The sequence below is a fragment of the Phocoena sinus genome, chromosome 15 (assembly GCF_008692025.1).
Source record: "Phocoena sinus isolate mPhoSin1 chromosome 15, mPhoSin1.pri, whole genome shotgun sequence".
NCBI classification, from domain to species: Eukaryota; Metazoa; Chordata; class Mammalia; order Artiodactyla; family Phocoenidae; genus Phocoena; species Phocoena sinus.
Genome location: NC_045777.1, coordinates 25278258 through 25302113, shown reverse-complemented (window position 1 = coordinate 25302113; position 23856 = coordinate 25278258). Strand labels below are relative to the sequence as shown.

Here is a 23856-nt window from a genome sequence, read left to right as displayed (position 1 = left end):
TGCTCCTGCTCATCCATTCTTTCCCAGCCCCAGTAGGGCCTGTGGAAAAGGACTGGAGACCTGGTTTTTGGTCCTAGGCCCACCCCTCCAGCAGGCTTTGGTTCAGCGGGGGTTTACTGAGCACTTATTGTGTGCCTGAACCTCCTGGGCCTTAGTTTCCTTCTCTGTACAAACAAGGTTGGATTTATTCCCCAAGAGTGTGTTTATCCAGCCGACCATCCCTCACTGAGCACCTACTGTGTACCAAGGATGCTGAGATAGAGAGACACAGTCCATCCGCCCAGGAGCTCACATTCTAGTTAAATTACAGGCAGTGTGATGGTGGAGATATGGGATAGGGTTCCAGGACTCTGAGGTTCTGTGCCCACATTTTTTGTGGACTAAGGCAAGATTGTCTTTTTCCAGAAAGGCGCCAGCTTCCTGTGGCTCCTCTTGCCCTCCATCCCTTGCTGCCATTTGGGTAAGGAAGGTGGTTTGTCTTTACAACCCTCTCATGTGTCTCTGATTCTAAAAGGAGAGGAGGCTGGTTTGGTTTTCTCTCTTACTTTGGAGAAACCCTGAAAAGTGTTTTTCTGCTGGCATTCCCCCCAACCACCTCCCCACTAAAGACCCCAGCTCCCAGACCTCTGTTGTCATCTAAGTTGCCAGGGTGCTGTCATGGTTGCTCAGGCAGAAGGGGGCTCTTGTTGGCATGGATTCAGCTGGAAGTAGAGGAAGAAAAGACAGCTGGAAAAGAAACATTTCATTCCAGCCTGGGAAAAGAAACCAAGGACAGGCTCTGCTTCCTGTCTGTTGCAGCCAAGAACCTGGTCAACCCAAGTAAGCCCTGGACCTGGTGCCTTCACTCGACTGCGGTACCAGACCACAGTGGCAGTGCCGGGCATTGTTAAGTTGTTCTTAATAAATGTTTGCTGTTTTAAGTAGAACTGCCTTTTCATATCTGCGGATGGGGAAGAAATTGGCTGTTTTATTTAAGTTACTTTTGTTTGTTTGTTTTGATTAGATAGTCATGTAAAGGGTACATAATTTTTAAAGTGCCTCCTCTGCCCCAGCCATTCAGTGTCCCTTCATGAGGCAACCGATTAAAAAGCCCAGAGATAGTCTCTGCAAATTACAGACATATACCTATATATTTTCCAGACACACATGCAGAAATGATAGTGATCAGGTTACCTTTGAATCCTGTGCTCTTTACAGTTTTGTAAGAAATTACTTAGATTTGACCCACCCAGAAGTCCCTGAACTTTGTCTTCGCCGTATGGATTTAGAGAAGGTTAATTAAAATTTCAGGCACTACTTTGAAATTTGAAGTTCATATCTCCACAGAAAGACCTGCTGAGAATGGTCTTTCCCTTCCTGCCTCATCTTCTCTCCCCTGAGTCCCTAGTTGCCCTGAGAAATGGTATCTCAATCACCTGACTGCCCCTGCTGTGAGCCTGCAAGTGATTCCTGACTCCTTCTCCATTTCCTTCCCCTGTACTTTCAAACAAGTGATATAGGCCCATGGAGTCTTCCCTCCTGATATCTCTCAAGTTCATCCTCCCCTGGTCAAACCCTCTGCTGCGGCCTTAGTTCAGTCCCTTAAATCCAAACCCTCTGGGTTATTGTAGTGGGTTGCCAGTGCTTTTTCTCCACACAGCCAGGGGGCTTTGTGAAGGGCAAATCTGATCACACTCCTGGCCTGCTTCAAAATTTTCACTGGCTTCCCTCTAACTCTGGAATATTAACAAGACATAAAACTTGTTCCTGCGTTTCTCTCTTGGGCTTTTCTGTTTCCTCCCTCCCTCATTCACTCCTGCCCTCCGTTCTTCTTGCCTGGGATAGGTCCCTCTTGGCTATCTCTTATCATTCTTTAAAACGTGTGATAACTCCAAGCGTTAGGTTCTTCTCTTTGGGGCGCCCACGGTTCCCTGTGCTTACCTCTCATCATATCGCATTGTCCATCTGTCTGCTGGTTTGTGAGCGCCCTCAGCCTTGGGGCTGTATCATTTTTGTCCCTGCTTTTGTAGCAAAGTGTCATGAGCAAAGTGTAATTCCTCATATAGTAGAAGGAGTATGGATTTGGGTTGTACAAGGTATTTGTCATTCTAAGTTGTCATAATACTGGCATGAAGTTGTTTGTAATATTCCCTTCTTTTCCTTTTAACATGTGTGGAATCTGTAGTGATGTTACACCTATCATTCCTGATACTAGTAATTTTTTTTTTTTTCTGATCAGTCTGGCTAGAAGTTCAATTTTATTCATCTTCTCAAAGAGCCAGATTTTTGTTTCATTGACCTCTATTGTTTCTGTTTTCTATTTTATTTATTTAATTTTTATTGAGATATAATTGACATATAACATTGTATTAGTTTTAGGTGTATAGCATACTGATTGGTGTGTATGTATGATCACCACAACAAGTGGTGACCCAATAAATGATCACTATAATAAGTGTAGTTACCATCTATCTATTTTCTATTTTATTGATTTTCACTTTGATCCTCATTCCCTTTCTTCTATTTTCTTTGGGTTTTCATTTGTTCTTCTTTTTCCGGTTTCTTAAGGTGGAAGCTGAAGTCACTGATTTGAAGTCTTTCTTCTTTTCTAATATAGGCATTTAGTGCTATAAAATTTTCCCTTTGTGCTTTAATGGCATCCCACAAATCTTGATATGTTGTGTTTTCATTTTCATTCAGTTCAAAATACTTTGTAATTTCTCATTTTATTTCTTTTTGGACCCACGGGTTATTTGGCAATATGTTATTTAGTTTCCAAATAGTTGGGGATTTTCCAAAGATCTTCTGTTTGTGATTTCTCATTTAATTTTACTGTAGTCAGACAACATATTTTGTGTGACTTAAATCCTTTTAAGTTTATTGAGACTTGTATTATGGCCCAAAATTTGATCCATCTTGGTAAATGTTTTGTTATACACATGAACAGAATGAGTATTCTGCTGTTTGTAGTGGAGTGTTTTACAAATATCAATTAGGTCAAGTTTGTTAATTTTATGTTGTTCAAGCCTTCAATATCCTTACTGATTTCCTGTCTACTCATTCTATCAGTTGTTGAAGAGAGTATTGAAATCTGACTGTGATTGTGGATTTGTCTATTTCTCCTGGCAGTTGTGTCCATTTTTGCTTCATGTATTCTAAAACTCTTATTAGGTATATAAACATTTACAGTTGTTATATCCTCCTGATAAATGGATCCTTTATCATTATAAAATGACCTTTTTTGTCCCTGGAAATATTATTTGCTTGTCTGATATATTAATTAATATAGCCACTTGAATTTCTTTTGAGTAGTGTAACCAAGGTATATCTTTTTCCATCCTTTTAGTTTTAGCCTATTTGTTTTTATAGTTGAAGTATATTCCTTGTAGGCACCATATAGTTGGATCTTTTTACTTTATTTTTAAAAATAAATTTATTTATGTATTTTTGGCTGCGTTGGGTCTTCGTTGCTGTGCACGGGCTTTCTCTAGTTGTGGCGAGCGGGAGCTCCTCTTCGTTGCGGAGCGCAGGCTTCTCATTGTGGTGTCTTCTCTTGTTGTGGAGCACAAGCTCCAGGCGCGTGGCTTCAGTAGTTGGGGCATGCGGGTTCAGTAGTTGTGGCACATGGGCTTAGTTGCTCAGGAAGGAAGGACCAGGAAGTCCCTTGAGCAGTTTTATTATGATGTGCTTTGGTATAGTTCTCTCATGCTCAGGGTTTGTTGAGCTTCTTGGATCTGTGGGGTTTTGGTTTTTATCAAATTGGAAAAATTTTGGCCATTATTTCTTGAAATATTTTTAAATTTACTCTTCTCCTTTGGGGACTCCAGTTACACTTACAGAGGCTGCTTGCAGCCATCCCACAGCTCACTGAGCTCTTTTCATTTTTAAAATTATTTTTTTCGGGACTTCCCTGGTGGCGCAGTGGTTAAGAATCCATCTGCCAATGCAGGGGACGGGCTCGATCCCTGGTCCCTGAAGATCCCACGTGCTGCAGAGCAACTAGCCTGTGCACCACAACTACTGAGCCTGCGCTCTAGAGCCCCCGAGCCACAACTACTGAGCCCACATGCCACAACTACTGAAGCCTGCACACCTAGAGCCCATGCTCTGCAACAAGAGAAGCCACTGCAATGAGAAGCCCGCACGTTGCAATAAAGAGTAGCCCCCACTCTCCACAGCTAGAGAAAGCCCATGAGCAGCAATGAAGACCCAACATAGCTATAAATAAATAAATAAATAAATAAATAAATATATAAATAAATAAAATTATTTTTTTCTATGTTTCATTTTTGGATAGTTTCTATTGCTATGTCTTCAAGTTTACAAATCTTTTCTTCTGCAGTTCTAATCTGCTGTTAATCCCATCCAATAATTTTAATGTCTGGAAGCTCAATTTAAATCTTTTTTAAAAATATATCTTCTGTAGGTCTCCTTAACTTTAGTCTTTGCTAACTCTGACATCTGTATTAGTTCTAGGCTACTTGCAATTGATTGATTTTTCTCTGCATTATAGATAGTGTTCATCTGCTTCTTTGCAGGTAACTTTTGATTCAATATCAAATATTGTAAATTTTACCTTGTTGGGTGTTGGATATTTCTGTATTCCTATAAATATTCTCAAACTTTGGGCATAGTTTCCTTGGCAACTGTTTGTCCTTTTGGGTCTTGCTTTTAAGATTTGTTAGGTGGGCCCACAGCAATGTTTATCTTGTATAAGGCTAGTTATTTCCTGCTGTTGAGACAAGACCCTTCTGAATACTCTACCCAAAGTCCTGTGAATTATGACTTTTCCAGTATGGCTAAGGAGCAGGCACTATATCTAGCCCCATGTGAACATCTACCTGGTACTGTTTTCTCTAATCCTTTCAAGGGGTTCTTTCCCTGGCCACAGGTAGTTTCTTCATACACACATACTGTTCAGTATTCTACTGATTACTTGAGGGGGACCCTCTGCAGATCTCTAGAGTTTGTTCCTCTCTGCAGCTCTCTCCTCTCTGGTATGCTGTCCTGTGAACTTTAGCAGTTTTGGTCTCCCCAGACTTTCAACTCTTATCTCATCAACTCAGGAAGTCTGCCAGGGTCTGCCTGGGTTTTCTCTCCTTGCACTGAAGTCTGGAAACTCAAAGCAATAAACTGGAGCAATTGTAGGGCTCACTTTGTTTATGTCTCTCTTTTTTTAAAATAAATTTATTTATTTATTTGTTTTTGGCTGCGTTGGGTCTTCCCCAAGAAGTTGGCTGCGCGGCCATTCTCTAGTTGTGGTGAGTGGGGGCTACTCTTCATTGCGGTGTGCGGGCTTCTCATTGCAGTGGCTTCTCTTGTTGTAGAGCACGGGTTCTAGGCGCCCGGGCTTCAGGAGTTGTGGCTCGCGGGCTCTAGAGCACAGGCTTAGTAGTTGTGGCGCACGGGCTTAGTTGCTCCGCAGCACGTGGGATCTTCCCGGACCAGGGCTCGAACCCATGTCCCCTGCATTGGCAGGCGGATTCTTTACCACTGTGCCAACAGGGAAGCCTCCCCTTGTTTATTTCTCATCTCCCAGAATTGCTGTCCTTTTTTGCCTGATGTCCAGTGTCTTGAAAACCATTGTTTCATTTCTTTTAGGTGGGGAGGTAGATCATTTCCTACCATTCTTCTTGGCTAGAAGCAGGAGTGTGGATTTGAGTCTGCCAGTTATTCACAAGCTTTGAGAGTTTAGCAAGTTACTTAATCTCTCCAGCTTCCAATCTCCTCATTCATAAACGGGCTAAAAAGACTAATTCCTTACTGTGAGGATTAAATGAAGGAATAAAATATAAGGCTCTGAATAGGTGTTAGCTCAGGTTAGTATATGAAAAAAGAATGCAGGGCCAAGATTTGAGCTCCATGCAACTATTAGGAATTGAGAAGAGGAGGGAAAGAATCTAGGAAAAAAAAAAAAGCCAAGAAGAAATCGTTGTAGGGGCTGGGGAACCTCAGGCTAAGGGTATCTCCCTAGAGGCTGGCAGAAGAGATGAATTTCTGAGAGAGGATGTCAGCAGTCCTAGAACTTATAAAGAGATGGAGGATGAGGGCATCGGGGCCTGCAGTCTAACTGCAGTTACCTCTTCTCCCTGAATGACATTTGTGATTGATATTTGTGGCTAATGTTTGATCTGAGTGTTAACTTCCTCCACCCAGCTAGAGCAATAGAGTTCAGAGGCTGGAAGTGGTCTCTGATTTTTCTAACTCAGTTTGTGAAAATGAGATACTGCTAATTTCATTGGACAGGAAAAACTTGACTTGGGAAATGTATTGATGTTAATTACATTTTCGGGATCACACAGGGTCAATCAGAAATAACCTTTTGTGTTTGTTTCAACCAATCACTGGAAATCTTAGAGCTGTATAGTTTCACATATTGTTAGAGCTGGAGGAGGACCTCAGGAGGGAACTGATCCACTCTTCTCATATCCTTGATGAGGAGTCTGAGGTCCTAAGAAATGAGGGGGCTTGCTAAGTGACGTAATTTGGTCTTGGCAGAGTTAGATCTAGAAGCCAAATCCAGGAGCACAGGACCTGGGTTGCAGGTTCTGTCTAGTCAGAGGTCTCCCTAGGAGTAGTGGGAGGAGCATTGTCCAGGGGCAGGGCACCTGGCTTGGATTCTTCCTTGGCCATTACCTCTAACCATGTGACCTTGAGCAAGTTCTTGAACGTTTGGGGCTTCCATTGCCTGTCTTTAAATTGGGCATGACCTTAACTGCCTGAAGGCAAGAGGTTGTTCTCCAGAACTAAGATGTTGTGGGGTGGTCAGGTGTAAGGTGGTGGGCAGTGGTGGGTGCGGAGGTGAATTGGAGAGTATGTGCCCCTTCAAAAAGCACTGCTGCTACTTAGCTCCACTCGATTGTTGCCAGACAGCAGTGTGGCTCAGTGTTGCCGGAAAATCTGCATTTTCAAAAGGAAGCCCCAAATCTGGATTTTTGTGTGAAATGTGCATTCAAATCAAATTTATGCATGAAGACATGGGACAACTAAGACAAATCTGTGGACTGTATGGGTGCGCAATCTTAGCCTCTGATAGCTGTTTAAACGAAATTCTGTGACTTGGTTGCCATACAGGAAAGAACCTTGCCTTAGATCCCAGAACATAGGCTATCTGACTGTGGCCCTTAAAAACCAAGGGCAGGGGCTTCCCTAGTGGCACAGTGGTTGGGAGTCTGCCTGCCCATACAGGGGACGCGGGTTCGTGCCCCGGTCCGGGAGGATCCCGCATGCCGCGAAGCGGCTGGGCCCATGAGCCATGGCTGCTGAGCCTGTGCGCGCAGCGGGAGAGGCCCGCGTGCCACACACACACACACACACAAAAAAAACCAAGGGCAGATCACTTTCCTTCCTGGGGTCCTAGTTCCCCAGCCTGGCCTCGAGTTACCCTTATCACAAGGAGGTACTTCCTGGATGCCTGCTGTTTCTAGGAAGTGGAACACCTCCTCTTCCTGCCCAAATTGAAACCCAGCTGCAGCAGAGCCGTGGGAAGCCATCATCTGTCCTTTCGGGGACAAGAGGATGCAGCCACACAGGCCTTTGCACTATTCCCCTGGGAGAGCCTGCTTCCCCTTGGCCATTTTCTTTTCCTCCTTATGGCCCAGGCCACTCCCACTGGCCCACTCTGGAATCATCTGCTGTTTACTCTGGATCACTGCCACCTCTCTCCAAATGTAGTCCCAGAGAAGGTCCCAGACTCACTGTCCCTTAAACAAGCCCTGGACCCTTTGGTTTTAGAGTTCTAGGCATTCCAGTCGAGGTTAACACAGAAAAAAAGAGTGGACAAGTGACAGGAGTTTGAGAAACCTTACCAAGTTCTTATAGCTGTGGTCTCTGGGTCTTCTAGAATACAGAGGGGAGGTCATTTTAGGTCTTGGAAAAGATCTGGAGGCCATTACGGGGAGAGAGGACAGAGGGCCCAGCCCACTGGCCTCAGAAGAAATGACAGGGCAACGCTGGACTTTCTGGAATGCCCACCGCCCTCCTTATCTCAGTGCTGTTCGGCTCCTGAGAACCTTAAGAAGCTTGTGGTCTAGGGAAGAGATAGGGCAAGCACAAGGAAAGAAGACATTTATTCTTTAAAACAAAAACAAAAGCCTCCCTACAAACTCTGTAACTATGTAGAATTGTCATCCCAAATGCAGAGGGGTTGATTAAATGGTTGGATTTTGTCACGCGTATGTCTAACCAATTTAAAATCCACTAGACTTTTGTTGTTGTTGTTGTTAGAGGCTTTTACTGCCTGCTCTCATGGATTATCGATTAGTCGAGAGTTTCTGGGCAGACTGAGCTGCCCCTTGGATGCCTTTGGTGCTAGACTGCTGGCTTGTAGAATCTGTTGGGCAGGGAAGCACAGAGGCTCTCAGATCCCCAGACTGAGGCAGAAGCAGGCCAGCTGGTACAGGGTAGACGTTCCTTCATGGAGTAAGAACATGCCCTTTACAGAGAGGCAGCCTGGCACTGATCCCATGCTTGCCACTGCTTAACTGTATGACCTGGGCAGGCGATAAACTCTTTGAACCTCAATTTCCCCATCTTGAGATGGGACACTACAGTACCTACCATGTAGGGTAGGATTTTTTGGGGGGACCAGTGAGCACATAAAGCACAAGCCATGGTGCCTGGCATCCAAGAAGCCCCCCATAGGTATTAGCTGCTGTTATATATTTCTCTCCACTGTGCCTCAGCTGTATACTGTTTCTTGGAGGGACACGCTGGGCTGGGGGAGGGACAGGAAGATACAGAGCTCCTCAGAGAGAATGTCAGACACGGGCAAGGAAAGAGAGGCAGAAAAGGAAAATGCTCATGTTTATCGAGTATTTTCAGCGATTATCTTTCTCACCTGTCCTTGGGGTAGCTATATCACTCCCATTTTCCATTTGATGAAGAGGTGAAATAATTCACCCCAGGCCAGTGTGACCCAGGGCCAGGATTCTGACACCAAGCCCTGTGCTCTTTTCTCTGTGCCCCAGTGCTGGTACAAGTCAACCAGGACAGAGTTTGATGGAGCTTGTGTTGGGTACATAATCAAGGTGGTATTAAATTGTTTTTTCCCAAGCTGTTTTTTGGGGGGTGGTGGCACAGGGACTCGTAGTGGTATTGGTTCTTCTTCTACTGAAATAGGCTTTGAGGAGTCCTGTAGGTAGTAATACCAGTGACCAACATGAACTGAACACGTGTGCATGTCCGGCCCAGTGCCAGGAGCTTCACATACATGTCTCGTTTTAATCCTCACAATAACTATGAGGTGGGTTTTATTATTACGTGAGGATTAGTGCGGTTAAGTGATTTGCTTAGGCTTTACTTGATAGTGCAGCTGAAACTCACAGCTGGACAACTGGACTCCGTAAATGACCATTGTAATTTGATGTGACCCGCATTTCCTAAGCTTATTTGACCGTGTCTTATCTTGCCTTTACCTTTCTTTACAGAACATACTTTCTGTTTGCTGTTTAAATGATTTTGAAGCAGTTTGTTAGATTGTTAATTGAGTGGGGCTTATTTCTTTCATCTCTGTCCATGTTAAACAGTTAAGGGGCTTTTTTCTTTCTCTCTCGAATTTTCCCTCGCAGGGAGTACTATACTCCCTGTGTGTTTGCTGATGAAGTCAGCCGGGTTTCAGGCTCTGCTTTCCTGGTCATACACAAGTACTTATTTTATCATTGCTAAATGGAGTGTATTAGCTCCAGGCCATGGAGAGCAAATTAGGGGAACTGGGAGATACAACACAGAGAAGGAGGCTGCTCTGAAAAATGCTGTCTGCACCTCTAGCCTGAACTCTCCAGCTGTGGGGGAATAAACACAGCAGTGTCAGGGACAGCATTCTAAGGCTTTGGCAGGATGAGACCCTCTTTTCCACAGGTGAGCCTGGGACACTGAGTGACGATGAACACAAAATCGACTTTGGGCATTTTGGTTTTGGAGACCTTTCTGTAGGTTCCTAGCACCTTTATACAAGGTAGAGAAATGAGAGCCCAGTCCTGCCCCCGCCTTCTGAAACTACAGGCAGGATCAGCAGCACCCATTCTGGGGAGAGTCCTCTGGAACCAGACAGACCAGCACCTCTTTTCCGTTCGTTTTTCTTCTAAATGGGGACTTAGGAGAGCATATCAGGTAGCTTTCCGGTTCTTCGATGTGTTAGCATGAGCTTTTATTTTATTTTATTTTAATTTATTTTTGGCTGCGTTGGGTTTTCATTGCTGTGTGCGGACTTTCTCTAGTTGCGGCAAGCGGGGGCTACTCTTTGTTGCGGTGCGTGGGCTTCTCATTGTGGTGGCTTCTCTTTTTGCAGAGCAGGGGCTCTAGGCGCGTGGGCTTCAGTAGTTGTGGCTTGCAGGCTCTAGAGCGAAGGCTCGGTAGTTGTGGTGCACAGGCTTAGTTGCTCCGCGGCATGTGGGATCTTCCCGGACCAGGGATTGAACCCGTGTTCCCTGCATTGGCAGGCGGATTCTTTTTTGCAGTACGCGGGCCTCTCACTGTTGTGGCCTCTCCCGTTGTGGAGCACTGGCTCCGGACACGCAGGCTCAGCGGCCATGGCTCACGGGCCTAGCTGCTCCGCGGCATGTGGGATCCTCCCAGACCGGGGCACGAACCTGTGTCCCCTGCATCGGCAGGCGGACTCTCAACCACTGCGCCACCAGGGAAGTCCCAGCGTGAGCTTTTAAATGGGGTTTGCAAAAGGCAGAGTTTATGATTGGATGAAAGAGCATTAGGACAGTTTTCCTTATGCCAGGGGAGCTGCTGATTTATTTATAGCAACTTAATTTGGAAGTAACAGAGTTGAGGTAGTAGAAAGAGCCCTGGGCTGCAGACCTGGGTTCTAGTCCTGATTCTTCCTCTAACTCACTGTGGGATCCTTGCAGGCCGTGTCACCTTTTCTGGGCATCATTTTTTCTCTGTTTCTAATGAGATGGGTTGGACTTTGGGATCTCCGAGAATCCTTCAAGCCCCCTCTGCTTTTGATGCCAAGATTGTAACTCTCATTTGGTCAGGGTTTGGCAGGACATCCAGTGCCATGTGGTGCAGGGATGCTTACTGACAACCGTCCCTGCAGGAGGATGGGTTTCTTTGACATTGGTGGTGAACTTCGTAGTTTTGACTTTAGGTCTTTTCTTGCCCATACACAGGGCAGATGACAGGTGACCCCAGCGAAGTGACTAGTGGCTTGAGGGCCAGGTGTGGTTCTCCTGGCTGAGGGTACACTGAACATCTGAGGTTTATTCATGGTCACAGTGAGCAAGGAGCATCTGACTGATTGCTGGAGGTGGGCAAAGCAGGGCTGCCTCAGCTTCACCGGCTCCCTGCCTGCCAGTAGCTCTGCCGTGACCAAGCCACTGAAGGTTCTTCCGAATTCTCACTTAGCGTTGCATCTGTGGGTAAGTATCCCCTGGAGTGTGTTTGTGTTTTCTATGTAGTTCATGCTGAGAGTGGGAAAGAACCAGCGCTCTCCTCCTCTCCCAGCCCTTGGACCTTCTGCTGCATGAATTCAGATGTAGAATCTTGAGTCTTTGAAAGGACTCTAGACGTCATCGTTCATCCAGTGAGAGGATATTACTGGACCCTCCTTCTCCCCAATGCCTGAATCTCAATGTATCAGTCATTAGTGTACAGTTATGAGATCTTAGCATCTGTTGAGATGCCCTGGGCTAATGGCCTCCAATCTGAATGCCCCCAGATCAGGGCAGGCAAACTTGCCCTCCTCAGCAACTCTTCAAAGATAAGTCTTAAGTCTGCCTTTGCCGAGGAAAAAGGAATGTCCTACCTAGTTGTACCGAACTGATGCATTCTTTGAAAATGGTTTTGCTACCAGTCACTAACAGCTGCCTTGCAGAAGGAGTTTCTGGTCCTGGGTGAATGTCTTTTCCACTGGTCTCTCTGCTTCTTAGGGTATCTCTTCTGTATTTTTTCTTCAAATAGCTGTTTAGAGTTTCTAATGAAGCAACTGTCTGGAGACCAATGTTTATTTCAACATGGTTGGAGTTGTTTTTGCTTCAGCTTTCAGAGCCAATAAAGCTGGTTATTAGATTCTGTAATTGCCGCTGTAATTACTCTCTTGGAACCAGCAGAGGCATAATTAAATATGGAGATTCCAAGGACTATTTTTTTCCATCTAAAAGCAACCTTTTAAACTTCTTTTGGCCTGGGGTAGATTTCAGTTGTTACAGCATTGTGTTCATGAATGATAGGGCAGGGGCGGGGGGGGGTGCCGGGGTTCTTTGGCAGAAAAGGGATTTATTTGAGCACCTTCTTTGAATATTTGGTTTAGATGAACTCCTTGTTAACCTAGTACTTGTTTTTATTTTTTTTCCATTCCCCCCCACCAGTTTTATTGAGATATAATTGACATATAACATTATATTATTTTTAGGTGTATAGTGTAATGATTTAATGTTTGTATATATTGTGAAATGATTATCAAAATACATTCAGTTAACATGCATCACCTCACATGATTACATTTTTTTTAAACTTTGTATTGAGAACTAAGTACTTGTTTTTTTAAACCAACCATCAGGAATTTAGAGAAGTATAAGGCAAGATACTAAGAGCTAGCACATATTTATGAAAAACATTGGGTCTGGCCCTTTTGGCTTTGGCTATATGTAGAAGCAAATTTTTGTGGTCAGCAATAAGATTGGGATGGAGGCTGTTTTACTTGAAGTGGAACGGTCTGCAGGAAGAGAGGCATTTTTACTCATTTAGCTTGCCCTAAGTTATACTTCACCAGTGTGCCACATGTTTGTAAGATACGGGGTGGTTCAAGTGCTCTGAATATTTATGTTTACACATATTTTCGCAGCCCAAGGGCTGACCCCATGTCAAATTTCAAGGTTACTCTATTCATGAACCATGTATGGAAAGGGGGAAATGAATCACTTACCCTTTCACTTTGGGGTTCTCAACTAGCTGAGAAATACACACAGGATTTAGATTGGGGTAAACAAATGGACTGTCTCTGCCAGAAGCCGTCCTGGAGAGTTCACTGCGAGGAGGGGAAGAGACTGTGTGAACCCTGCAGGCAGGAAGGGGAGCCCTAGAGGGCCAGGCTGTTCACTCAGGACTTTTCCTCCCCTCAGACAGGGCACACCTCGTGGCGAGGATACAGGGGGAAGGGTGGGCCCTTGCAAAAGTTCCTGTTTTATGGACCAGGACGAATGCAGGGAAAGAATGCTGCCCAATGACTGTTTTAGCCAGTGTTTCAATGACATGTTATCTTTTCTCCATTGAGTAAGAGGTACACAGGAGGTAAAATATGGGTGTACCCCACATGAGGGACCCTGCAGAGTATATGAAAAACTTAAAAAAACAGGTGAAATTGGAGATTCCGTTTAATATATATTAAGCACTTGCTGTGTACCAGTCATTGTGCTGGATGATGGTTTGTAAAGATGAATAATATAAACATTATTTCATTCATGGGGGACTCTTGCTTACCTCCCTGGTATGTTTGGGTGTTTGTTTCCAGATAATTTATTGCTTGGGGGATTTTAGCAGTGGGGTGTAGAGCAGAGAAATGCCAGATTGCCATGCAAGGAGTCACTGCCAATTGAAAATGTATTCGAGCAAAAGTTAAAACTATTCTAAACCTATGATGTTAACAGGCAAGGAATGGTTTTAAAAATCAGAACATAGCTAACTGTATAAAATCAAGGCTCCCGCTACACTCAGGACACTGAGAAGCAAGGCAAATGTCATCTTGTTGTTTGTTCTTGAGAACTGTCCCAGTGTCACTTGCCATCATCCCAAGCCCATGTGGGAAGAGCAGAGGCCTGGGGGTTTATACAGACTAGTGGTTGAGCCTTCCCCTCCTCTCATAACAGCAGGATGAGCCACTCCACCTTTCTTTTCTTTTTCTTTTTTTTAAATTTATTTATTTTATGTATTTACTTTTGGCTGAGTTGGGTCTTGGTTGCTGCTCGAGGGCTTTCTCTAGTTGTGGCTAGCAGGGGCTACTCTTCGTTGCAGTATGCAGGCTTCTCATTGCAGTGGCTCCTCTTGTTGCAGAGCATGGGCTCTAGGCGCGCGGACTTCAGGAGTTGCGGCGCGTGGGCTCAGTTAGTTGTGGCTCTCGGGCTTTAGAGCGCAGGCTTAGTAGTTGTGGCACACGGGTTTAGTTGTTCTGCGGCATGTGGGATCTTCCCAGACCAGGGCTTGAACCTGTGTCCTCTGCATTGGCAGGCGGATTCTTAACCACTGTGCCACCAGGGAAGTCCCCACTCCACCTTTCTGATCCCCAGTCTTGTTGGTGTGGATCTGGGATCTGTGCCCTTGGACCATGCGGGAGGATTGAATGAGGAGGTGGGCAGGACTGCAGCAGCCGCCCTGCTTGCTTATCATGCAGCCGGCGCTCATAACACCTATTGAATCTTGACTGGTGAACAAGTTGTTAGAGGCTGGGCTATGCTGTGAGTGATGGGGGAGGCTGAGGAGGACCTGGGAAAGGGGTACATGGAGGGACATGGGCCTCAGAAGGCTTGAGAATCACTTGTTGATTAGGGTGTGTCTAAGTTGGTTTCTGTGGAAAAGCAACACAGTATCCGGGAAGTCAGGAGGAAGCAGCCCCAGGCCCTGAGCATTTGTATACCAGGACTCTCCCCAGATGCCTTCCATCTGCCGTGATGGTCAATGGCAAAGGGATTCGGAACTGGTGCTGGGGCTCCCGGAACCAGGCTTGTGGCGAGAATCCCAGTCCCTTGCCTCCCGCAGGGCCTTGCAGGCTACATTAAACCACGTGGAGGCTTTGTCCTGTGGGCAGAGGGAGCTGTTGCGGGTTCTTAAGCAAAGGAATGGCATGATTGGATATGTACTCCCTCTTCTGTGATCTCACAGTTCCCTGGATGCTCCCTGCTGCACTGGATGGTGCCTCCAGGGCAGGGTCCTGTCTTGTTCATTCATTGGGAGGCATAACAGTTAGTATGGCAGCCCATAGACTTTGAAGTTCCATACCTGGCTTAATCCCCTCTCTGCTGCCTACCACCTGGTAACCTGAGTTACAGAACCTCTCTGAACCTGTTTCCTCATCTGCTAAAAAGGGTGGTCATTTCTACCTTAAAGGGTTGCTGTTGTGAGGTACTTACTTGGCAAGCATGGCTTAGTACTAGCAGAAGGTGAAGATGTTCAGTAAAGGGTCTTGGGGACCCCTGGGTGTGACTGCAGGTTGGATTTTTTGAAGTCATAGGCCATCTGGCCATTCATACCAGAATGAGGGAGATAACAGGTTGAATGGCTTTTCAGCTTTTAGAGGCACATTTCATTGTTCTTCAGATTTTTAGCAGTGTTTCTTTAGCCTGCTTTATCCTTTGGCTGGAGGAATTTTCCTGGTGGTTTTTGTCTGCTGCTTTTATTTTTAAATTTTTATTTATTTATTTGTGGCTGCATCAGGTCTTCATTGCTGCACGCGAGCTTTCTCTAGTTGTGGCGAGCAGGGGCTACTCTTCATTGTGGTGCACGGGCTTCATGGGCTTCTCATTGTGGTGGCTTCTCTTGTAGCGGGGCACGGGCTTCAGTAGTTGTGGCATGCGGGCTTCAGTAGTTGTGGCTTGTGGGCTCTAGAGTGCAGGCTCAGTAGTTGTGGCACACGGACTTCGTTGCTCCATGGCATGTGGGATCTTCCCAGCCCAGGGCTCGAATCCGTGTACCCTGCATTCGGGGCAGGCGGATTCTTAACCACTGCACCACCAGGGAAGCCCTTGTCTGCTGCTTTTAAAGGAACTATGGACTGCTTACATGCAAGTCAAGGCCCTATTTCCTTGGCAAATGATTCTCAGGGTGCTATCCTAGGCTAACAGGGAGCTTTAGTGGAAGGAGTACGGGACCTATTCAGGTGACATATGGAGAAACCACAGCCCTCTTGGGGAGGTGATTGACTGTTGCCTACAGCCTGCAGGAGGTGGCTTTGGTATGGAGCTGGGGGGGCATGAGTGCATGGGTGCATATGTGTCTACATATGTATGTGAGGCTAGTGCTGTCCAGGCCAAGGCAGGTGCCGGCAGCCAATTCCTTCTGCTTGATTCTGTGCAGAGCCTCCTTCCTGGCTTCGATGCCCAGCTAAGATGTGTGCTAATGATGCTTTTCAGTGTAAAGAGGGGAACTAAAATAGTAAGGGGAGGGAAGCCTGGGTTTTGAGTCGGGAGGTGTGGTTTGGCCCTTGCTCTGCTACCAAGTCATCTTGATCCAATTGCTTGCCCTGACTGAACCTTAAAACGAGATTATCTCCTATAGCCTAAACACACCAGGAGGCTGAGAGTGATGATGGCATTGATTTGACCAAATGGTCAGACTCTAGATTAGTCCCTGACAGGGAGTTCTGTCTTTATTTCACTTGTGCTGTTTTCTATGATAGGGAATGCTATAGTTATCATCTTCAGGCATGGGGCTTTTTGCTTTTGTTGAATACATTTCCAGAAAGAAATTACTGGGTCAGAGGGCAGAAACAATATTATGGCTGTTGCTGTGTGTTGCCATGTTACTTTTCAGAAACATTATAACAATTTACAGTGGCCGGCTGTGTGTGAGATAGCATTTTAAGCCCAAATGATCCAGTATTTGCTATAGTCGTTATTTATTATTTTGTTATTTAGTTGACATAAAATGATACTTTAAAGCTGCTTTGGGCTTCCCTGGTGGTGCAGTGGTTGAGAATCTGCCAGCCAATGCAGGGGACATGGGTTTGAGCCCTGGTCTGGGAAGATCCCACATGCCACGGAGCAACTAGGCCCGTGAGCCACAACTACTGAGCCTGCGTGTCTGGAGCCTGTGCTCCACAACAAGAGAGGCCACGATAGTGAGAGGCCTGCGCACCGCAGTGAAGAGTGGCCCCTACTTGCCGCAACTAGAGAAAGCCCTCACACAGAAACGAAGACCCAACACAGCCAAAAATAAATTAATTTAAAAAAAAAAAAGATACTTTACCTTAGCAATGACTTCTGAGGACTTAAAAAAAAAAAGCTGCTTTATAATAATTAGAGCTGCTGGTTTTTTGGGTGTGCACTATGTTTAATGTTGTGCTAAGTGTTTCTGTTATGTTATCTCATTCACAGTGAACCTATCAGGGAGGCTAAGTAGCTCACTAAGTCTGAGAGCTGGGGTTTGAACCTAAGGCAATTTGACTTCAAAGCACATTCTTTTTCTGGGTGTCCTCCATGCTTTGATTTGTATGTGTGCGGTTACCAAAGAGTGTGAACTTTTGCTTATGTGCCTGACTGCATTTTGAAGTGTGTGAATTTTGTATAATTTTCTGCTTTTTACAATTTACTTTTCGCTGCGTTGGGTCTTCGTTGCTGCGCGTGGGCTTTCTCCAGTTGGGGCGAGCAGGGGCTACTCTTTGTTGCGGTGCGCGGGCTTCTCATTGTTGTGGCTTCTCTTGTTGCAGAGCATGGGCTCTAGGCACATGGGCTTCAGTAGTTACAGTATGCGGGCTTAGTAGTTGCAGCACGTGGGCCCTAGAGTACGTGGTCTTCAGTAGTTGTGGTGCGTGGGCTTAGTTGCTCTGTGGCATGTGGGATCTTCCCGGACCAGGGATTGAACCCATGTCCCCTGCATTGGCAGGTGGATTCTTAACCACTGTGCCACCAAGGAAGTCCCTAGTATAGTTACCTTAGAAAATTGAATGTGCTTTTTGTGTAGGAGAGATTATTAGCCCTCTGTTATAGTGGAAGCAGAAACTGAAGTGCATCCATCACATTTAGGGAGAAGGCTCAGTGAACTCTAGGACATTGCTCTGTATCTGGGCTCTCTGAAACCCTGTTTTCTTCCCCCTGTGCAGCTGCCCTCCAGGCACTGAAGCGCAAGAAGAGGTATGAAAAGCAGCTGGCACAGATTGACGGCACACTGTCAACCATCGAGTTCCAGCGAGAGGCCCTGGAGAATGCTAACACCAACACCGAGGTGCTCAAGAACATGGGCTATGCCGCCAAAGCCATGAAGGCTGCCCACGACAACATGTACGTGGCCACCCACTGGTGGAGGGGGGCACCCATGTGGAAGGGCAGTGCTGGCCCTGGAGTGCCTCAATCCCGAGCCATGGCCTTGGGCAGACCCCTTGACTTATCCATTCAAGCACCTGAGTTTGTTTTAATTTGCATTCTTTTTTGGAACTCCTTTTAAAATAGATTATGTGCCCTGCTGCCCTCGGAAGCAGATCTCATGGAATGAAACAGTGTTTTCTGAGTAATTCAGGGTTATTGGGATGAATATAGAGTTTCAAGCTGGAAAGGTCCTTAGAAGTTTCTCTCACCCAAGCCTCTGATCATCAAGGTGGGGAAGTTTGTCCCAGGGAGGGGAGGTGACTTGCCCTGGGTTTGTGTAAACTTGGATAGAACTGGGATTAGAATCAATGCCCGTGACTTTCGCCTCGTGCTGTCAGGGGTCCTGAAAAATGTGGTACATTTGAGGGCTTTAACTCCCTCTCTTCTTAGTTCTGTTTTTGATGGAATTTTCTGCCTCCCCCCTTGCTCTTGGGCTTTGGCTATCATGTTGACAGTATTCTTGACCTCAGCATTCCTTCCTTTATGTGGCTACTTCTCATATACAGTGGCCGAAGAAACTAGATAACCGAGCTTGTTATATTTGTAATTAAACGCCAGGGTAACACTAGGCTCCAGATGAGGGCCTCTCCCAAACAGAACAAAATTCTGCATTTGTTTTAGTGCTTGAACTTGGCATTGTATATTTGGGGGTGCTTGGAGCACTTTTTTGCTTCCTTTGGGTACTCAGCCGCGCTGTAGAACAGGGACTGGCCAAATGCAACCTGTGGGCCTGCTGCCAATTTTTGTAAATAAAATTTTATTGAAACACAGTTGTGTCCATTAATACATATTGTCTGTGGCTGCTTTTGTGGCACATGGCAGGGTTGAATTTTTGTTGCAGATCGTATGGCCCACAAATTCTAAAATATTTACTGTTTGGCCCTTTACAGAAAAAGTTTGTTGATCCCTGTTCTAGAAGTGTGGGATTGCAGGAAAAGTAGCCTTCAAATAACTGAGCTATCGTCTGAGGGGATGTTCACTGGACTGAGCCTCCTGAGTGAGGTCCATGTCTGCTTCATGTCCATGTTCTCCAAGGTGCCTGGCGCACAGCACGTCTCAGTGAATACTGTGCATGCCTTGAAGTATACATGTGTATATTATATTGATTAATTGTAAGTTTATATGATTGACAGTGTTATAGAAAATAATTCTGCATTGTTTGCTTTTCCTTTGGGGCCTAGTAGAGGAGCCATAAGTGGATCTATGTAGATGGGAAGGGTCTGTCAAATGGCGTGGCTCTGTTTTATGGTTTGTGATTTTACCTCCCCTGGTGCAGAGTTACCCTTGAGCTTGAAGAGCTACTGGCCCAGGAGTTCAAGTCCCATGGTCTCACCCAACGTGTTTACCAGTTTGCATGAGAGACCCTGACAATGGCACCTAACTTTGCCAAGCCTTATTTCCTTAGGGTGTTGGACTAGGCGATGTCTAAGGATGCTTCCATCTTCTTGATTCTGTGATCCTCTATTTTAAAGAGGAGGAGGAAGACAAAGTAAAGACAAAAAAATAATTCCTCAGAGGGAGTAATTGTGGGGCTGGGGCTGGGCAGCAGACTGCGGGGAGCGGGGCTTCTGCTTCTGCCTCACAGGCCCTCTTTACACAGACTGTCCAGCATGACATCTGTCTGTTTCATTTAAAGGGACATCGATAAAGTTGATGAGTTAATGCAGGACATTGCTGACCAGCAGGAACTTGCAGAAGAGATTTCAACAGCTATTTCAAAACCTGTAGGGTTTGGAGAAGAGTTTGACGAGGTGAGTGGTTTCATGCAGATCACACAGGCTTCACAAGTGATTCCTGGGCTGCCTCTGATGTGCTCTTGAAGCCTCTCTGGCAGGGAATATGTGGTTTGGAAGTCACCAGTTCTTGTCCCTCCAGAGACTTGAACATAGACAGGGCATGGTATTAACCCTCCCTAATTCTGGGTTTTGAGGGCTGCTTTCACTGGGGAGCTTAGGTGGAGTAAAGGAGCCTTTGTTGGGACCCCTCAGCAGACTTCAGGTAAACATTGGTTTCAACAGGTAGTTACCTGCACCTTTCCGTGGTGAGTCCTGGGCTCAGAGCTGGGGCAGCTGAGGTCACCATGCCCTGGAGAAGTTTACAGGATTTGCCCTCAGACAACTCTGATGTGAGATAAAGATGAAGCCAAGGAAGGAACATTTACACCTGATCCCCCCTGAAGGATCCGTCTGGAACTTGGCCACCTACCAATTTCTGCTGTGGCAATTAGAACGTTGGGTCTCTTAGGTTTTTAAAATACAGTTACAGGCCCTGTACCTCATTCTGCCTTAGATTTGAGTGCACTGAAGGTCAGGCTCTCTTCATCAAACCTAATTCTTTGTGCTGATTCCCACTGTATAGCTGAGGAAACAGCCTGTGGCTCTTACCCTTGGCTCACAGCACCAGGCTTTTCATGTTTTCAGACTGGAGTTTGATGGACTAGTCAAGTTCATTTCAATTCAGCAGACATTCCTGAACATTCACTCAGTGCGCCCAGTTCTGAGATAAGGAAATGGGAACGATAAAATACAGTCCCTTTCCTCAGAATGCTCACAGCCTGGTGCAGGGGCCCCAGACGTAGACAGCAATAATAGCTCATAGTGTGTTACGTTCACCAGTAGAAGTATGTTTAGGATGTTTGAGTCACAGAGTGTGGACCTGGAGTTCATCTCCCCTCTGACCTTCTCAGAGGGGCTGTGGGGCTTTTAAAAAATGAGCCACCCCCTGAGCCATCAGCTAAGAGGTACCACTGGAGGGGCTGGGATTCCAAGGTTGTCTCTCATTTTTGTGTTTGCTTTTACCAGGATGAGCTCATGGCAGAATTAGAAGAACTAGAACAGGAGGAACTAGACAAGAATTTGCTGGAAATCAGTGGACCGGAAACAGTCCCTCTACCAAATGTTCCTTCTATATCCCTACCATCAAAACCCAGTGAGTACTTTTAGCCACAGTCATGACATACCCATGACCCACGTGGTGGGTAGTCTTGTGGTTGGTTGGCTTCAGTTTGGGTCCTGAGTTGCCCAGAGTTGAGAACCAGATAGGATCTGTTGTGACAGCCCTAAAGACAGTGTCACCTGCTCTTTCCTAGTTTCTCTGTAGAGCAGGGTTTCTTAACCTTGGCACTGTTGACATAGCCAGACCATTCTTTGGGTGGGGACTGGGAGGGGGCCCTGTCCTGTGCTCTGTGGATCTCTGGCAGCACCCATGGCCTCTACCCACTAGATGCCAGTAGCATCCCCCTCCCCAAGTTTTGACAACCAAAAATGTCACCGGAGTTTGCCAGATGTTGGGGGGTGGGGCGGGTCACAGCCAGCTGAGAACCATTATTGTAGAATTACTCTCCCTGTGCCACCAAACAAGGGGAGAGTTTGACAGCTCTTGCTCCCCGTCTAGTATCCTGTGCTGTGCACACCTGTAAAAGCTGGGGCCTCCGAGGTTGCCGCGGTAGGAAGGAAACAGCTTTGGCTTTTTTAGAAACCTGGTTCTATAAAACCTTCACTTCCTTCTTCCTTGCCCGCGCCTCCCGCCGCCCCGCACTGTTTCACCCTTGGGTAGAAGTTTTCCACACAGAACTTCTAGAAAAGGTGAAGCTGCTTGATTTGGCATGGAGAGAGAGGCCAGGGAGCGGGGTGTGACCAGGCTGTATCACCTCACTCTCCCACAGATCAAGGGGAAGTGGCCCCTCTAGTCGAGTCAGCTGCCCGGGGTGGGGTGGGGGCAGAGGGGGTCTGGAGGCCATCCAGCAAGCTGCCGGCAGCGTATAGAGGTGGCTTAAGCCCTCGAGGTGGAAGGGGGTGGCGGGCGGGGATTAGAGCTCTTCCGGGGTTCTTCCCGCTCGCCCCCACCTTGCATGCTCTGGGACTGAGGCCATGCATGGAGCCTGATGGACTCTCAGTGTAGAGTCCTCCCCGCTTTGTCTGGCTCCGGTGTGGGGGGAGGGGAGGTGCTGGGGAAAGTGTGCCTGGTTATCTGGAGCTGTATGTTGCAGCTTTTAGGCACAGAGAAGCAGTCTGCTGATAGCCTGGAGATGAGGCTGGCTGCAGGGGCGGGGCTGTTTTGTAGACACCATGTAGCGCAGCCCTGGCATCCAGCCAGAGTGTGTGGCGAACACTGCAGCCAGCCTTCCTAAACTAAACAGCTTTTCCTCTCTTCACACAGCCAAGAAGAAGGAAGAGGAAGACGACGACATGAAGGAATTGGAGACCTGGGCTGGATCCATGTAACTGGTCCAGCGCGGGCTGGGCCCAGACAGACTCTGGTGGCCTGCGAGGCGGGCAGGCGCGTGCGTGTGTGGGGCAGGCAGGCCGTGGTGCAGGCAGGTTCCATCGCTCTCGAATCTCCCTCCAAAGCAGTAGGGCTGCGTCACTGCTCACTCTGCATAGCATGGTCTGCACCCAGCGGTACGGGGTGGGGGGAGGGGGGTGGGGGGCTGGGAGGTGCCTGCTGTTTACAATGTTGAATTTCTGTAAAATAAACTGTATTTGCAAATCCAACATTGAGCTTCTGGACTACGCTAACTCTACTGCTGAACCTCAATGGAAAGGGTCGACCGTTTGCAGTTGAAATGATCTGAAAATGTAGCCTCTGTCCTTTTATGTCAGCTGACTTGTCGCACATCTCTTTGTAAGACTCGTATGGTACTGGCAGAAGAATCATTTTTTTAAAGCCATAGGCTTTTCCTTGTCCTTGGTTGTAATAATGCATCTGATTTTTGTTTCCTCAAGAGCTGTATTTCTGTCCATCATGTGTGTACTGGCCCCTGTGTTTCCCACGCTGGCCCACTCCTCTCTCCCACTCGCCTGGTCCTTTTGGAGTTTGTGACACTGATTTGAAATGGATGGTGTTCTTTTGAGAGCGTGTGAGATTGTTAGAGTTAAATTCCAGCTATACATTTTTCTAACATAGCTCTAAGGTCCTTGTTGCTGTTTGTGATAACTGAGAGATAACTCATTGGAAACATGTGCATACATTTATATTCAGATGAAGTTATGGTTTGCACCATCTATTAAATATCTCGATTAATTTTCATACTTTGCCATTGTGTTTAATCATTCTGTCGTTTGCTTTGGGAGTTGGCCCTTTCCAGGCCAGCGTCGTATCCAGTGGAGTCTGTAGAAACATGGAAGACTTGAGCATGATGTGTATCAACAATTTGAACCAAGAGCAGAGCGTGTCTTACTAGAAATGTGTTTAGGTTCCAGAAGCCATGGATCTGTGACCTTCACCTTGCTTGGGGACCCTCTGGGCACAGTTCAGGAGTGAGTTTGTGCTTGTGTGGCTCCAGGGTCTTCCCTAGTTCTCCGTCAGCATCAGTGGGCAATGCCAGCAGGACAACAGACCCTCCACCTGTTGGAAACATTGGTGTGCCCACTGACTAGGCCCATCTGGTGCCTAGTCAGTGGGGTGGGGTGGAAGCGTAGGGCAGTGACTGAGAATCTAGCTCACAAGTCCTAGTCTCAGGTCTGCTGTGACTTGCCCTGTGACTGTTACCCGGCCTCTTCCACTGTCTCTAGTTTTCCTTAGTCTTCTTACACCTTAAGAATCTGATGAACACTGTGGACCCGCTCCTTCAGAAAAGTGGGTCTATGCCTATTCATCCCTCCTTCTGCGTGCAAATTGGCAGAATTGAGAGGGTCGCCCTCCAGTACCCATCCCCAAACCTCTTGAGATTAAAACCAACCTGATAAACAACAAGGTCCTACTGTAGAGCACAGGGAACTGCATTCAATATCCTGGGATAAACCATAACGGAAAAGAAAATAAAAAAGAATGTATATATGTGTATAACTGAGTCACTTTGCTGTACAGCAGAAATGAACACAACACTGTAAATCAACTCTACTTCAATAAAAAA

The 23856-nt window shown here is 46.4% G+C and overlaps 1 protein-coding gene across 1 annotated transcript in view; it reads left to right on the top strand.

Moving 5' to 3' along the window:
- CHMP4B (charged multivesicular body protein 4B) overlaps positions 1 to 23030 on the top strand; it is a 47553-nt gene extending 24523 nt beyond the window's left edge. The window contains exons 2-5 of the mRNA XM_032605639.1: positions 17741 to 17918; positions 19639 to 19753; positions 20804 to 20930; positions 22161 to 23030. Of these exons, the coding sequence (XP_032461530.1) occupies positions 17741 to 17918; positions 19639 to 19753; positions 20804 to 20930; positions 22161 to 22225 (485 nt within the window). The 3' untranslated portion in view covers positions 22226 to 23030. The remainder of the gene's footprint in view (positions 1 to 17740; positions 17919 to 19638; positions 19754 to 20803; positions 20931 to 22160) is intronic.
- Positions 23031 to 23856: the final 826 nt, after the last annotated feature.